Genomic DNA, 18,005 nt, shown 5'->3' on the forward strand with positions numbered 1-18,005 from the left:
ACGATCATTGTGTCCCTGGAGCTGCAGGACCTGTACACATGAAACCCCTTTTAAAAATTGCACCGTGGGGGAAAAAAAAGATGCTGTATAGATATGGTGACAATGTCTGGAGAGCGTGAACTTAATTTTTTTCCTGCCAGGATTAGTCTTAACTGTGAATGTGGTTTAACCTTTCCCCAAAGGTGTGTGTTAAAGTCAACACACTTTGGTGGTCATTCACACTCATGGATTTCATGTTTTGTTGTTTAACTTCTGGAGCATTATAATTGGGTATATTCTGCGATAATTGAATTTCCCCAATAACGAAAATTTCTGGTTAATGGTGCCGGGGAATTGCAACATTCCAGCAACGGACCTGAGGGGAATACTCCGGCTCTCCTGCAGTAAATGAGAAAAAAGTTGTTAACGAGGAAGAACCAGATGCAGTTTTGTCTGTGTCAGACTCTGTTACCCGACGCTTCCTTTCGGATCATAGCGAGGACTTTCATGCAGTCAAAAAACCTGGTGTGTTATAGCTCACCCCTACAGCAGTTCACGGTCGGCCTTCGAATGCTCTTGTACTGCTGTTATCTTTCTTCAAGGAAAGCTGGGTCCCTGCGGAGGCTTTTTAGGTTTCTAGTGGAAGGGGAGAAATAACAGAACCAAAAATGGCAAGAGGACGGAGGAACGAGTACCTTGTTAAACGGCTGAGTTCAGCCTTGCGCATGGTGACAGGATGGTATTCGCGTCACGTAGCTTAGGCTGCATATTTATAAAATATCCAAGGCAGGCGCACCAATTGAGTTAAACCCATTAACAGTGAATCTCACAAGAATCCCTGTAGCTTCTCATCACTCAATATCAGGCATTAAGATTGAATTCAGGCATCACCATACAAGATTACAGTCTCCGTAGAACCAGCACCGGACAGCAGAAATGGGCAGCTCATCATCAGGCATAGAATTCTTCTACTCCAAATAATTGCCTATTTGCTGTGCATTCCTGCTCCATTCCTTACACTTAGACCCTCCTGCACATCTAGTTAGAACTTGCAGAATTAATATTGGGTTTCCTGTCACCTCACTCATTACTTTTGTCAGGGGAATTCAAGGAGCGAAGTCAAAAACCTGTTTTTAAGAGGCTATCTCTTAAAGTCTTTCCCCCATTCTTTTTGTTTAAATAGAAACCTGTCTGTTAGCATGTCAGGTTATTTCTTTCTGCTATACAGGGAAGGACATCTGAATAAATTGCAATTCCACAGAGCTGGCATTGTTGATAGATCACTATAAGTTCTCTAGCCAGAGACACACCTTTTGTAGAAATGCAAAAGGTTTTAGAAAGGTGTGGGGGGTGTGTGTGTGTGTGTGTGTGTGTGTGTGTGTGTGTGTGTGTGTTGCAAACCACGTTAAATGAAACAATGTTCTCAATGTCTGGTGGAATCTACCTGTCAAGGGTTTGAACTACGGCAACGGAAGCCTAGAGCAGAGAAATGTAGTGTAAATAAACAGTTGCATAATTGTGTTCATTGTAAAACTTTTTTCCTTGCGAATCACTCCAGAGCTGCAAAAAAAGGGTCATATTATGAACTAAGAATGTGCTGGAAAAGAGCACTTGCTTGTTTCTCCCCCAATAAATGCTTCTTTTAATTATCATAATTTAAACTTCAAGCGTTCTAATAACTGAACTAACACAGCTATTTTGTTGTTCTGATGATTCAATTCGTCTAGAGAGAGCCATACTTGCTCCTCATAAGCCTTGGTTTAGGTAAGAAACCATGATAGCTTATCAGAAAATATGCTGATGCACCGCTAGGGTTTTGTGCTGTTTCCCCACTCACTTGCTTTATTGAGGCTGCATTATTTGCTTTCTTTTATTGCACAATTTACTACGTTGAAGATCAAGCTATCAACAGTCTGTTCAGACACCACAAAAAGCAGGAGTACACATCTTGGGCCCTACGTACGTAGCTTCAGTTATTTACATAGAAGTTTCTACAAACAGAGATGGAACATCTGAGTGTATGTGGGAGAGCTAGGAAAAAAATGTGGAGAAGTCTACATCACAGGCTTTCTTTAGTGCTCAGGATTGGCTAATGAATAGACTTGTGAATTGTGGAATGCTCTCCCTGGGGAAGCTCCCCTGGCACCTCCATTACATATCTTTAGGTGAAAACATTTATTTTTAACCAGGCCTTTGGCTGATTAAGCATCCTATGGCCTTTGAAGTATGTCTGTGGAAGGGGATTTATTTATTTGGTTTGGTTTTATCATGCATTTTGTGTTCTCATTTTGTATTTTTACGTTGTGAACCACCCTATGATCTTCGAATGAAAGGCAGTATACAAATTTTAAATAGATAGATGATAGATAGACTATGTGCTCCTTTCATTCCTTCCTCATTTTATATTAGATTTCATAAGCTTTGTCTAACGCCTACCTGTACAAATACTGAAACACTGGTGAAAAACGCCCCAAGCAGTCTTAGTTAGCAAGAAAAAAAATAGAGCAATTGCAAATATGGAGAAGGGGGGCTGTTTATTGACTAAGATGTTTGCCAAGATATGCCTTGATTTCTATGGGAAATGAAAACAGATGTGTGTTGGGTGGGTGGGGGGGAGTTTTTCATCTTACCCATGCTAGTTCCTGTAATGCTAGACAGAAAGGAAATAAATGTGACAATGTTATTGTTTATAGAAATGCTTTCTTTAAATGGATCTTTTAAATAGCCCATAATAGGAAAATCAAAAGTAATTTATTGTGTCAGTTCAAGCATTAGCAGTTCATGTTCTACATGATACCTGATAGGATAATAGTAATGTCTAAAGTGATCAATATCAAAAGCTATTAACTGAGAAAATAGATTTAAGATTAAAAAAACAAGAGTGATGTATTTCTTGTGGCATAAAAGCTTGCATTTCCAAGGTCCCCCCCCCCCATTCAGGGGAACATTAAAGACATTGCTGAGAGGTGGAATAGCTGACCACAAGGGCTTGTAGGTCACCTCTTACTAGAGACTTATTTTACTTCCATTAGACGTGAACTAGAAAGCAACACAGGCCATTGGTATATGATCTTCTGCAGTAAATTAAAGTACATGAAATCATTTAAATTCGGCTGGTACATTTGATGAAAGCTGACTTTGTTTCTGTTCCATAATAGCATAATGGTAAAATAACATGGCATCATTTTTCATTCAAATAAGATGCTATGACTTTGCTAAAAGAGGTCAAAGGAACCGTTGTTTTGTTTTTAAGAAGCTGTAATACTGAACCTGGCTAATCAAATGTTCCACTGGAGTCAGTGAAACACCTCTGGAATATATAGTTTCAGGACAATTTTTTCATGAAACCTACTGTCAATGTTTGTATTCTGACTTTAAGGCTGGGCGATATATCATCCAAAACTGGTTTGAAGTCCATATCATGATATGTTTCAAAAAAATTGACAGGGGAATATATCACGAGTCTTGATGTGTGTGTGTGTGTTATGCAAAAACCAGTGTGGGGAAAACCATGAAGCCAGCCAATGCCTCTACATAGCTCCATCCTTTTTTCAGACATTGTGATACATCAGTAAACAGGTGTTTAGCTGGTGATATGTGGCGATGTTGAAAAGTAGATATCACCCAGCGCTAGCTGACATCTTGCTGCTAGTTAAGAACACGGACTTCCCATTGAATTTGGTGAGATTTGGGGATACTTCCAGGCACAAGGTTGCAACTCTAGATCCTCAGGACAACACCGCTGAAACACGGTGACCACTTGGATGTAGATACTCTCACACCCACTTTCATACCCTGTACAGTGGTACCTCGGGTTAAGAATTTAATTTGTTCTGGAGGTCCGTTCTTAACCTGAAGCACCACTTTAGCTAATGGGGCCTGCAGCTGCACCGCTACTGCACAATTTCTGTGCTCATCCTGAAGTAAAGTTCTTAACCTGAGGTACTATTTCTGGGTTAGTGGAGTCTGTAACCTGAAGCATCTGTAACCCGAGGTATCACTGTATTAGGACACAAGAACAACCTCTGGGCATCATTTCTGCCATCATCTCTCCTGACACAATATGCCAGCTTCATCCCTGTTGCCGACAAGATACTAGGACGAGATTCTCAGGAGGACAGTCTGACGAACAAGGGCAGGCCTCAAATGTCTAGATAGCTGAAGGCTGTGTGAAATTAGGCCAAGGGACTGAGGTTCCTCACCCCAGTTGCAGAGACAGGACAGTCTGTAAACTCTCAGAGGTCCCCTCAAAATCATTTCTGCCGTACTTGCAAAAGTGCTTCATTGCAATTTTGGTTCTGAGGTATCTCATTTTTTTCCAGCAGCACAGCAGCAATTCATACTGGGAGAGGGGGGAACTTATTTCTCTCACAATTGTCCAGTTCTAGCCTTTGATCCACCTCCAACATTTGTCTCTGTTATCTTTTCCTGTGTCTGCTGATGTTTTTTTTTTGGGGGGGGGGCACACTTTTATCGAAGTTGGACATAACTGGCTTATAAAATGCTCTCCTGTGCTGATCTTCTGTTGTATTGTATCCATTGTATCTTTCCAAATGTCATAAGTTATTTTGAGAGATTGATACCCGTATGTAAATGTATCTAAGTTTTAAAGCATTTAAGTATCTAAATGCTTAAAATGAATAAGAAAAAATACGGTAAGGTTTTGTATCTCAGATAGCTTTTAAGTAAAATACCAAATTAGTGACTGGGTCATAAGGATATACGTTAGGTATAAACAGCACACATATTAAGAATGTAATAGAATATTGAACTGCGTAAATTTTTAAGCTATAGTCTTTCATGGGGCTGATGCCACACTCAGTGATACAGTATCTTGAATATAAACCACTTGGAGGAAGTAACATTGACCTCAATGCAACATGCTCCCGAAAGAAATATGTGCAGGTTTGCAGTCTTGGAATGATAAAAGATTGTTATGCTTCTTGTTGTTGTTGTTTAGTCGTGTCCGACTCTTCATGACCCCATGGACCAGAGCACGCCAGGTACTTCTGTCTTCCACTGCCTCCCACAGTTTAGTCAAACTCATGTTCGTAGCTTCGAGAACACTGTCCAACCATCTCATCCTCTGTCGTCCCCTTCTCCTTGTGCCTTCCATCTTTCCCAGCATCAGGGTCTTTTCCAGGGAGTCTTCTCTTCTCATGAGGTGGCCAAAGTATTGGAGCCTCAGCTTCAGGATCTGTCCTTCCAGTGAGCACTCAGGGCTGATTTCCTTAAGAATGGAGAGGTTTGATCTTCTTGCAGTCCATGGGACTCTCAAGAGTCTCCTCCAGCACCATAATTCAAAAGCATCAATTCTTCGGCAATCAGCCTTCTTTATGGTCCAGCTCTCACTTCCATACATCACTACTGGGAAAACCATAGCTTTAACTATACAGACCTTTGTTGGCAAGGTGATGTCTCTGCTTTTTAAGACGCTGTCTAGGTTTGTCATTGCTTTTCTCCCAAGAAGCAGGCGTCATTTAATTTCATGGCTGCTGTCACCATCTGCAGTGACATGCTTCTTGAGTCTTTACTAAATCAGAGTTCCTATCAAACCTGGTATCTCCCTAAGTATGCATACAAGTATTTTAATGTAAGGCTTAATTCTGTTCAATAACCCTCATTTTCATAAATCTGCTGTTAAAGAAACAACACAGTTTAACTTCATTTCCATCGTCTCGGCAAGCTTTTACAAACTGTTCAGATGAACAGAAATTTTCTTTCTTCATAAAACTCTTGTTTTAAATATTCAGAAGAAACAATTTGCATTGTTCACAAAATCACAAAATCGCTTCACAAATTGGTCCAGCTTTACATATTTAGCTTTATCTCTTCCTTTTTGGTAATGTCTTTCCTTTACACTCATTCTCACACAGTTTACCTGTTCCTATCTGCAGTAAGGTCTGCAGTTGTACGAAGAAGCACTTTATGATTTACGAGATGATAAGAGAAGCTGTAATGTGTACTCGGATGTAATTGTTTTGGTATTGACCGCATAACAAAACATGTGCTGTTTCTTCTTTTCTTAAATTTGAACGTGGTGATTACAGTATTCATTCAATGCCATCGTTCTATTGGGATAGTGTTTCCACATCTTTTTTCAACTTTGACCTTCTTTCTTGGTCTTCCCAATGCAGCATCCATCATCTTGTTTTGCAGATTAATGAGGAGAGACATCCTTGCATGCAGTTGTGTGAGACCTCAGCTAAGCTCAGATATAGGCTTTTTCTAACAAAGTTGAGTTCAAATGAGATGTTAGGTCAGGCTTGCATGCCCAGAGAGCATCCACTTCCTCTCTTGCAGTTCTCTTGCTTTAGCATTCATACTCTTCTCATTCAGCTCTAACCTTATGTGTTGCCTAGATTGGGGAGTACGAGGCTCCTAGTGTAGTGTGAGTCAGTGTTAGAAACTGAGATGTGAAAGCTAGGAGCGAAATGGCACCTTAAACCTAAGTTATGGGCGCAACACCACCTTGATGGCAGAAAGTGAGGAGGAATTAAAGAACTTTTTAATGAGGGTGAAAGAGGAGAGTGCAAAATATGGTCTGAAGCTCAACATCAAAAAAACTAAGATCATGGCCACTGGTTCCATCACCTCCTGGCAAATAGAAGGGGAAGAAATGGAGGCAGTGAGATTTTACTTTCTTGGGCTCCATGATCACTGCAGATGGTGACAGCAGTCACAAAATTAAAAGATGCCTGCTTCTTGGGAGAAAAGCAATGAGAAACCTAGACAGCATCTTAAAAAGCAGAGACATCACCTTGCCAACAAAGGTCCGTATAGTTAAAGCTATGGTAGTGATGTATGGAAGTGAGAGCTGGACCATAGTGATGGTAGTGATGTATGGAAGTGAGAGCTGATCGCCGAAGAATTGGTGCTTTTGAATTATGGTGCTGGAGGAGACTCTTGAGAGTCCCATGGACTGCAAGAAGATCAAACCTATCCATTCTTAAGGAAATCAACCCTGAGTGCTCACTGGAAGGACAGATCGTGAAGCTGAGGCTCCAATACTTTGGCCACCTCATGAGAAGAGTCCCTGGAAAAGACACCTCATGAAAAGACTCCCTGGAAAAGTTGGGAAAGATTTAGGGCACAAGGAGAAGATGACAACAGAGGATGAGATGGTTGGACAGTGTTCTTGAAGCTACCAACATGAGTTTGACCAAGCTGTGGGAGGCAGTAGAAGACAGGAGTGCCTGGCATGCTCTGGTCCAGGGGGTCACGAAGAGTCGGACACGACTAAACGACTAAACAACAACATGGGTGCAACAAGGGAATGTCTAAGCGCACTTTTTAATTACAATAATACAAAGCTGAAAATGAATGAGCTGCAGCTAAAAACTTATATTCATTTTTCACATGGTCTAGTTTTCAGCTGAAGACTGGAAAAAAAACCAAAGCCATGCTTCCCCTGCCTTCCCCTCTAATATTCTTAAGAGGGTCTGTTCTCCATTCTTCAGAGAGTGGCTGGAAGTGGGGAGGCAGGAAAAGGTCTTCCTTTCCTTCCACTCTGCAGTTTTAATCTGAATTCTTGGGCGCAGTAAGATGCTCAGAAACTGCTCGCGCTTATGAAATTCCTTGTCGCAAAATGCACCTAGGACAATGGGGGTTTTGAACACTGGCGTGAGCAGGGTGAAAGGTCTCCTGGTTGACAGGTTCCAGCTCAGAGCCAGGGCCTGGGTTCTTTACCTCTGTGGCTTGTGCAATGGCAGTCATCCAGATTCAGCAGCTTCCTCCTCTTCGGTCTCCTGGCTCCTGTTTGCAGTCAGGGCCATAACACAGACAAGAAAGAGGCAAAGCGAGAGAGGCGTACCCTCCAACATTTCTGGACATCTTCCAACATACATAAAAACATAATAAAATTTTGAACAACTTTCCTATACAGGGCTGCCCTCAGATGTCTTCTAAAGGTTGTATGGTTGCTTAACTCTGTGGCTCGGAGGTCACATAACTCCATACCTTCCAAGTTTTCTCCAGTGAAAATAGGGATGCCCTAAGGCAGGCATGGCCAAACTCGGCCCTCCAGCGGTTTTTGAACTACATTTCCCACCACCCCGGACCACTGGTCCTGTTAGCTAGGGATGATGGGAGTTGTGGTCCAAAAACAGCTGGAGGGCCAAGTTTGGCCATGCCTGCCCTAAGGAAAAGCGGGACATTCCAGGACCAAATCAGAAATTGGGACGGCTTCTGTAAATCCAGGACTGTCTGTGGAAAATAGGAACAGTTGGAGGGTTTGAGGATGCATATTCAGTCTTAGAGAAGACTGTGTGAGAAGATACCTGGATTTGGAATAGTTGGAACGCAGGCATTGGGAGCTGCGAAGCACAATATATCTGATTGTATAGTAAAGTCACGCGCACGGAAAAACCATGTGAACAAAGCAGCAGCTCTTTCTAAATCACCTTCCTCCTCCAAAATGACAGTCTGTATAACCCTCATTGCAGAGGATCAGCCAAGAGGGGTATACTGGGTATTCAGTATCACTCATCCCATGCTGTGGAACGCTCTTCCAGCAGAGATTCAGCAGGCATCTGGACTTTGAGGCACCTCTTGAAGTCTTTTTTTATGCCGACAGGCTTATGCAGTTGTTTAAAATATTATTGAGGAGCCGTTCGTTTTAATGGTTGTTTTGTACTGCTTTTAATGGGTTTCTATGTGCTTATATTGCTCTGTGCCACCCTGATATTTTATGAGAGGCTGGTGCATAAATAATGCCTATAAATAAATATAAAATAGAGGACCAGCTCAAATATACTAAACGAGAGAGTTGTATCTTGCGTAAGAGACATCTGGAAATGGGATAGATATATCTTTTTCTTTATGACACTGGCCTAGTGCACAAAAAACCAGTTTGCCTTATAGCTGTCAGCAATTGTTTCCATGCTATTTCAAGCCCTTTTTTTGTGGCGATGTGGAAAAACCATTAGACTCATGTGGCAAGACCCTTCACAGAGGTGTGGGGAATGGGGTGGAGACTTCACTAAGGAGGTAAAATAGGCACCAGCTGTCTTTTATGTTGACTCCAGTGCCCATAGTGGCTGGGGCAACCCCGTCAGATGGGTTGGGTACCAACAACAACAACAACAACAACAACGTATTTTAAAACAATGTTTTAATGTGTATAGCATAGTGTTTCAACCTTAGAAGGAAAGTATATGGACACAAATGTTATATTAAAATAAGAGAGCCTGGGTCCTGTATAACCAAAGGAGCATCTCCACATCCATCATTCAGCCCAGACACTGAGGTCCAGCTCCAAGGGCCTTCTGGCAGTTCCCTCACTGCAAGAAGTGAGACAGAGGGTCTTCTCGGTAGTGGCGCCTGTCCTGTGGAACACCCTCCCTTCAGATGTCAAGGAAATTAACAACTATCCAACTTTTAGAAAACATCTGAAAGCAGCCCTGTTTAGGGAAGCTTTTAAAATCTGGTGAATTGTTGTATTTTAATGTTTTGTTGGAAGCCGCCCAGAGTGGCTAGGGAAACCCAGCCAGATGGGCGGGGTATAAATAAATTATTATTATTATTATTATTATTATTATTATTATTATTATTATTATACTACAAAAGATAAACACTCTCAGGTAAAACCCGTTGCATATCATTTAAATTATTTCTACGTTATGTTAGTTTCTCCTCTCCGCCTGCTCTCATCCTGTGAACATTGAGCCTCAAAGGTGATGCAAACCTGCCTGTTAGATGCAGATATGCATATAGCATCCCATTTAGTTGTGGGGCTTGACTTCCTGCATTTGGGTCTTCTGACATTTCCTTTGCTCTTGGAGCTACTACCTTCTGGCCAACTGGTTTTGAAATCATGACCTGTCTGGAATTCATAGAATCGCAGAGTTGATTAGAAACCAATCCGTTAATAATTCTTTTGTCTTAACTACTGCCTCAATATAAAGCAGCTGTTGTATTGCTCTTTGAGGAGTCTTTTAGCTGTGATTTTTCTGTAACTCGAACCTACCTAGGGGTGTGACCAGCAAATTGGCACTGAAAGATGATTTTAAGTTCTGCAACGACATCAGTGAAATCAGAGCTTTATAGCTACAGTGGTACCTCGGGTTACATACGCTTCAGGTTACATACGCTTCAGGTTACAGACTCGGCTAACCCAGAAATAGTGTTTCAGGTTAAGAACTTTGCTTCAGGATAAGAACAGAAATCGTGCTCCGGCGGCGCGACGGCAGCAGGAGGCCCCATTAGCTAAAGTGGTGCTTCAGGTTAAGAACAGTTTCAGGTTAAGAACGGACCTCCGGAACGAATTAAGTACTTAACCCAAGGTACACCTGTACTTGTTTCTATGTAAGGACTCACCTGAGCCATATATTTCTAAATTCCCACACTCTTGGAGGTCCAAACAGGAAAAGATAAATACTGAAAAATTACCATCTTATTGTGTCAGCTTGCATCATTGACATAATTAAACTGTTGCGTGAAGTGCACAGTGGTACCTCTGGTTACATACGCTTCAGGTTACATATGCTTCAGGTTACAGACTCCGCTACCCAGAAATAGTACCTCGGATTAAGAACTTTGCTTCAGGATGAGAACAGAAATCGTGCTCTGGCGGCTCAGCAGGAGGCCACATTAGCTAAAGTGGTGCTTCAGGTTAAGAACAGTTTCAGGATAAGAACGGACTTCCGGAATGAATTAAGTACGTAACCAGAGGTACCACTGTATATATCTGAGGATTGTTAGTACAATATGTGTAGTACTTGTCCACATTCAGTTTATCACAATGACTTTCAGTGACATCCCCAAATAAAAACAAACCACTTGCTCATGCACAAACACACTTTATGGACAATATTGAAATCCACTGCTTTTTAATGCAATCAGTGGAATATAGAGTGGCACAACATCACATCCTTCTCCATGGGCTATAACTGGCCAATAACCTTTCAAATAATACATATATGCACACACAAACATGCACTCCCTCCCCACTCGAAGATTTTGCAGTTACAAAATAACAATGCATTAGCCAACATTTCATTAAGCACTCATTTCAAGCATAGCCACCGATTTTTGCTTACATATTCTCTATTCAGAGTCACCAGAGATCAAATTTACTGAAAGCTTAGCACAACATATATTACAAATTGCTATGACCTTCACCAACAACTTTTAAACAGATTATATTTTTTAAGGAATAGAATACTGAATCGAGCAGTCCTTTTATAAATCCCTTTTTACAGTCACCAGAAATGAGAGCCATTTCTCCAATAAATCATCCTGGAAATTAGGATGCAAAGGAACTCTGATTTACATAGATATATTATAAGTGATATGTTGGCAAGTCTCTGTTGTAAGCCGGTTGAAATTTGGCTGCTGTTAACAAAATGCCTATTCATGTTGTGTATTTGGAATATTCTTTCTCCAAGTTATCCAACAAAATTGTAAGTGGGTTTAAGGGGATCATATACTCTGTGATGAGTTTTATACAGCTAAGGATTCTTGCCCAATATCAAATTACCTTTGGAAATGACCACCAAATATGTAACTAAATTTCTCTGTAGCCATACCTCATCTAACATTTTTTAGGATATTTCTTGTTCATTCATCAATAAGTTTTTTTATTTTATTAGTAAACAGCTCTGTTTTGTTTGTTTGTTTTTTTAAAAAAAAGAAGAATAAGAATTGGGAAAGGATGCTTGCTCAGTCTTTTTCATAAATTTGTTTTCTTTTTCAGTACTATTTCATGCCAGCATGTTAGGAGTCGTTTTTTTGGTCTGAAGCCTTTTGAACATTCGTTGAACAGTTGTACATTAGCTGTGCTGACTGTTTTATGATGAAAGACTGGGATCTCAGCTGGGGAACATGAAGAAGGTCATCTGCCAGCTGTCTTAAGCTATAAGGATTTAATGGGGGGAACTAAGCTAATTTGATTGTTTGGCAAAAGCCTCCTTTGATCTCCTTGTATTTATTTCACTTACTCAAATATGTAAGCACAGGGTGCTGAGATACACAGAGGAAGAGTGAAAACATATTACTCAGACAAGCTTGTCTACTCTCTTCTTTCCCCACTAAAAAGAAAAAAAGGGGGGGGGGAGCGGCAGTGTTTATGCTTTAACTAATGCCAGCCACGAATGTCTTAACTAGAATAGATGGCTAACCCTACAACTCCAGTTGAGCAATTTTATTATCAACCTAGGAAGAGCTTTGCTGCCTTGGACTGAAGGTCCTTGTAGTCTAGTAACTTTTTTTTCTGACTTGGCCTACAGATCATCCAAGAAGCTCACAGGCATGCAAAAGCCTTTCTCTGTTTTGTCCCCTACCATAGTGCTTCTGAATATGACGTTTCCATATAGCCAGTTACCAATAGCCTTTGATATTAGTGGCTGTTAGTGGCTATCACCCATAGTTGCCTTTGATTGGACTCAACCGTCCAGGGGTCCTTTGCCTTTGCCTTAATACAGACCTTGCTTTTCCTTTCTTCGCAGCCCCAACAGAACCTTTGCTGTGCAAATTTGCTGACGGAGGGCAAAAGAAACGACAGAATCAAAGCAAGTACACGCAGAATGGGAGGCCATGGCCACGAGAAGGAGAGGTGAGTCACAATTATCTTCAGTAATGCCTTGGGTATTTGGGTTGAGGTGATTGAGGAGCTGACTTGAGGTACCTTAATACAAAATAGGTCAAATGAGTCTAAGGATAAATCCATATTAAGAAAGGGCATTGCAAAACCATGCGTTAAATGCGTTTAACTCTACTGTTCTCACTCAGTAGTGTTAAATGAGCAAAAATACATATATTTAGATAGGAATCGCTGATTGGAGCCTTAGGGGCAGTAGATTTGTACAGATGAGTTATCAATACTGTTTTCTATTGCAATGCTCATAAAATGGAAAGGACATCTATATGAGAGAGTTAGTTGGATCTACGTATAGTTTCACTTAGTTGAAATCAATGTGCAATCATGGCTAACTTAGGTCTCCTTGATTTCAGTAGGAACTTTGCCCAGATCCAACTCAGTGATTTAGTTCAGGAAATCAGATATTTTATTCCAACGGATCCATTCATTATTAGGCCAGCAGTATACATAATTAATGGGACCATTGTAGGAGTTTCATTCATCAAGTCGTCTGCATAGCTGGCTTTCCGTCATTGGCATCTACAAAGATACTTTCCATACTCCTAGAGGCACACTACAAAGGAGGTTAACAAAAAGCCATTGTGAGGACATGCCTGTAACACAGGGCATATAATCTGAAAAGGAATTCTACAGCTAGCATATCCACCGTTCTGTACCTGGGCAGGATTGTTCCTAGTTGAGGTGTGCTGTTACTGATATTTAGGATGCTGTATTTTGGGAAATGCATGAAGGAATGAAAGGCCACATACATTCCCCTAAGGGGAACAAGTTTGACCTATTCATACTTAGGATTTTTGCTCTATCTCTGTTGTAACAAAATGCAATGTTAGGACGTACTAGTTTCCCACAAGGGCATTAGAACAGCCTAATTTTAATTACCTTCTTCTCATTTCTATTCTTCTAAACATTTAGGTGTGATGAGCTCCGTATGTGCTTTGCATCACAGAGTACTTATGGAAGAAAAGAGGAAATAGGCTTGGTACTATTTTTTCTTTTTTTTAATATTAGTAGCACATTGAGCCATTTGTATCACTGGAGTAAATCTCATTCAGATTCTTTCACATTCTCATGGAAATGATTAGTGAAAGCATATTTTTAAACCAGGGAGCATCCTAGCAGTTGTCATTTGGGTTATAAAAGGGTGTCTCTCTAATATAATTTCAAAAACAGATTTATTTATTTTTAAATTTTGATGTTTTCTGTTTGTATGTATGTGTTTTAAATGGCTAATAACTGGTGGTTTTTAAAGATAGTTAGCAGTTTTCAACCACATTTTGCCCTTTACAAAGTAAGAATGTGGCTTGATAGTGTTGGCAGATACGTTATGGACCTTCAGTCTGGAGAAGGACATACTTAAGCACTACCAGTTACTCACAAAGACCAAGAGGAACTCCCCCAGGCGCGGAAGGCTTGCGGACAGCTGCGCGAAGCACGGGGCGTCCTCCGGAGGGTGCCCTGTGCTCCGGGCTGCAGGTTGCCGCCCGCAAGCCTTGCGCACCCAGGGGAACTCCCGCTGGGCTTGCAAGGCTTGCGGATAGCTTCCTGAAGCCTGGAGAGCAAGAGGGGTTGGTGCGCACCAATGCCTCTCACTCTCCAGGCTTCAGCGAAAGCCTGCATTCGCCCCATAGGACGCACACACATTTCCCCTTCATTTTGGGAGGGGGGAAAGTGCGTCTTATCAGGCGAAAAATACGGTACTTGTTACCTAAGAAGGTCTCCAAGTGACTTACATTTTTTTCAAAACAGAAATTCATTCTACCAGAAAAAAGGGGAGTCAATATAAAACACTAACCTTTTTATCATTAAAAGCAGCCCCCCAATGTCTTGAAAATTTGAAAGCAAATTAACAAAACCTAACCAATTTGGTCCGTCATTGGCTTGGGAAAAAGGTACGTTTTTGCCTGGCATTAAAAGTCTCGGGTCAACCTCTGTGGGGAGAGCATTCCACAGGTGGGGAGCCTCAGCCGAAAAGGCCGTCTCCCTTGTTATGACCCTTTGAACTGTGCTCAGAGGAGGGATACAGAGAAGTCCCTCAGATGAAGATCTAAGGGTCTGAGTCAGTTCGTAGATTCATAGAATCACAGAAGTGTAGAGTTGGAAAGGATTTTGAGGATAGTCTAGCCCAACCCTCTGCAATGGAGGAATCTCAACTGGGTGGCCATCCAACCTCTGCCTAAAACCTCCAAGAAAGGAGGGTTCGCAGCGGTGCCAGCTTGAATAAAATATTGTGAGGGCCCAGGTAAGCCCCACCCTGCATAATCAATCACATTATGCAGTGCACATACACCCTGTCAGGGTACTGCCATCGGAACAGGGAAGGGAAGCAGAGGGGCAGCTGGGTTACAGGGAACCTCCGAAAATCTTGCGAAGCAGTTCCTCTTCCTGTAGTGAGGAAAGCCCCACCTCCAGTGGGGAAGAGGGGAAAGGACCAGAGGATGGTGCTGGGAGCCTCAGCACCGCTCCTGGCCAAGCCGGCCAGGAGGGAAGCACGCTGCGCCCACCCTGCGCAGAGGTGTAAAACGCAAAGAAGGAAGGAAAAGGCTGGGGGTGACGAAATTCTTATGTTGGGGGAGGTCCCGGAAACAACCACTCCTGGATTCTGCTAGTGATTGAGGCAGACATGAACTTGTGGCACTGCACTGTAAATAGTTTTGCACCAAAATAAAACCTGTAAAAGACAGGTCTGAGTCCCGACTGATTACTCACGAGCAACTACTACTGCCATCTGACACACCCTATATGAAGGGGAATACCCATCAACTTTGTGGTGGCCTGACCCCCCCCCCCTCAAATATTTCATTGTGGGGGCCGAAGCCCCCACAGCCCCTAGGAGTTGGCTCCTACAAGAGTCCACCACCTCCCGGGCGAGTCTTTTCCGCTGTCGAACAGTTCCTACTGTCAGAAAGTTCTTGGTGTTTAGAACTTTCTGAGAGAGGTGTTCCTTAATATATGGGCATCCTGGGCCATAAAAAGAAGGTGAAAACCAGCACTTTGAATTGAGCTTGGAAGCATAAAACAAGCCAATGTAACTGGTACAGAGTTGGTGTTCTATGATCCTGTCACCTTACCCTTGTCAGCAGTCGGGCAGCTGCCTTTTGCATGAATTGAGGCTTCCGCCTCATTTTTAAACACAGCTCCATGAATATTCAGAAAATTCTACGTGCTGTATTTCCAGTTTGAATATTGATCTCGGCTGCAGTTAAATTTGACTGAAGATAGTGTTATTTTAAAACTTGAGGTTGAAATTATTTATCTGTAGACAACATATGTACAGCGGCTTTTTATAAGAAATGATTAAAAATATATAGTGAATATTCTGGTGCTATATTACACAAAATTCCTTCAAAGATATGGTAAAAAGGTAAAAGACCCCAGGATGGTTAAGTCCAGTCAAAGGTGACTATGGGATTGTGGCGCTCATCTCGCTTTCAGGCCAAGGGAGCTGGCATTTGTCCACAGATAGCTTTCTGGGTCATGTGGCCAACATAACTAAACCGCTTCTGGTACAACGGGACACCATGATGGAAACCAGAGTGCACGTAAACGCCACAGCAGTACCTATTTATCTACTGGCATTGGAGTGCTTTCGAACTGCTAGTTTGGCAGGAGCAGGGACAGAGCAATGGGAGCTCACCCCATCGCACAGATTCGAACCGCTGACCTTCTGATCAGCAAGCCCAAGAGGCGCAGTGGTTTAGACCACAAAGAATCAGACTGTGATTTTAAAAACATACTTGACAAATCTGGATAAGTTAGATTAGGAAGAGCAAAAGATTCATTGCTCTTACATTGGCTTTTTGAAATTATACATCTAAGTAGAAAATGGACTTAAATGAGCCACAGCAATAGCCTATATAATGCATTTGGAGACTGATCTCTTTGCAATAATAGAGTCATGAGCAACCCGGTCATATAACTCTGATGATGAGTTTCCCTGAGATTAGACCAGGATGAAATTAAGTAGTTTACTGCAGATAAGGGATCATAGATGCTTCTTTCATTCTTCCCCCTCTCTTTTCCACTTTTAATACGCTTATCTAGAGCTAGGGCTTCCTTTGTAAATAATCAGGAGGCAAACCTATGTACTGTATGTGCTCAAGCATGGAAAGAAAAAATGAATTATCCTTAAAACAAACACACACACACTTTTCTTACAACTGTTCCTTTAACTTTCTCATTTTTGACCTACCATTTATTACTTTTCTACTCAATGCCCTCTAGCAATTTAAAGAGAGAAATCTACAGAGGTCATTTGGGAGATTGGGATTTCCCTACTTGGTTGTAAAGTCAATAGCTGCAGGAAAGTCAAAGTTTCTGATCCTGGTGCCAATCCTTTTCTCTCTACGAGCAGCAGGCATTTAGAAACGATTAGCAGGTCTCTGTTGGGTGTATTTCAGATCTCAGACACAGGCTGTTTTATGCTTCCAAGCAGACAGGTAATACTGCATTGAGCTCCATAGTCCTCTATGGACAGAAATGATTCAGTCTGATAGCTGGCAGAGTTTTAATTCTTGGCTCTATGCACAAGACTATTAAGGGACCTGGGAACTCCAGCAGATTGGCCCCAGTTGAAGGGCCCCACATTCCTCTGACCCAAAACATACCAAATGATCTGTCATATGATGTGGGGACATTAATCACGTTCACAATGATTATCTTATTATAATGGGCATTCCTATGGGGCTGAGGCAACAAGATTCCTGGGTGAAGATGGGTTAGGGTGCTTGTCCTTGGAATCAGGCTGGATTTGAATTTTTTGTTTTCTGGTTGGTATCTCTGGTAACTTCTCTTTTTCATCATGAATATTGGCGCATACACACAAGGAGAAGGGGGCGACAGAGGACGAGATGGTTGGATAGTGTTTTCGAGGTTACCAGCATGAGTTTGACCAAACTGCAAGAGGTAGTGGAGGACAGAGGTGCCTGGCGTGCTCTGGTCCATGGGGTCACGAAGAGTCGGTCACGACTAAACGACTAAACAACAACAACATTGGCGCACACTATGGATGCCTGCTCTGCAGTGAGTCAGAAAATAAGCAGTGGTGGTCTATAGGAGGGAGAGAAATAACGCAAGTGAGAAATAGAAGAGAAAATCCTGGCAGAACATTTCCATATGTCTCAACCCTAAGCACTTGAGTCGTGTTCATTTCCTTGGAATTTACTTCCACTTAATTACATTTAGGATCACAGCCATAATGTTTAGCTGTGTCAGTTCAAATAGTTTCAGTGCACAAAGCACATGTGGTACTTGTCTTTCATACATTCACTTTCAGGTCCTCAGGCCTATGGAGCATAGATTTTGGGGGTTTTGCTGGCCCCCTGTTGGAATACCAGGTGATTTGGAGCTAATCTGGGAGGTACATCTATAAAGCAATGTTCCTCCTTGAAACAATCAGGAGATACCGTAATAAATAGTACAAATCAGAAGA

At 41.8% G+C, this 18,005-nt stretch overlaps 1 protein-coding gene across 5 annotated transcripts in view; it reads left to right on the plus strand.

Annotated features, from left to right (window-relative positions):
* The window catches only part of RBMS3 (RNA binding motif single stranded interacting protein 3), a 749,106-nt gene that overhangs the window by 646,119 nt on the left and 84,982 nt on the right, over positions 1-18,005 (plus strand). For all 5 annotated transcript variants that reach the window (XM_077916336.1, XM_077916334.1, XM_077916335.1 and 2 more), the window contains one exon: positions 12,426-12,532. In XM_077916336.1, coding sequence (XP_077772462.1) covers positions 12,426-12,532 — 107 coding nt within the window. The remainder of the gene's footprint in view (positions 1-12,425; positions 12,533-18,005) is intronic.

The sequence above is a fragment of the Podarcis muralis genome, chromosome 12, assembly GCF_964188315.1.
Source record: "Podarcis muralis chromosome 12, rPodMur119.hap1.1, whole genome shotgun sequence".
Lineage (NCBI taxonomy): Eukaryota > Metazoa > Chordata > Lepidosauria > Squamata > Lacertidae > Podarcis > Podarcis muralis.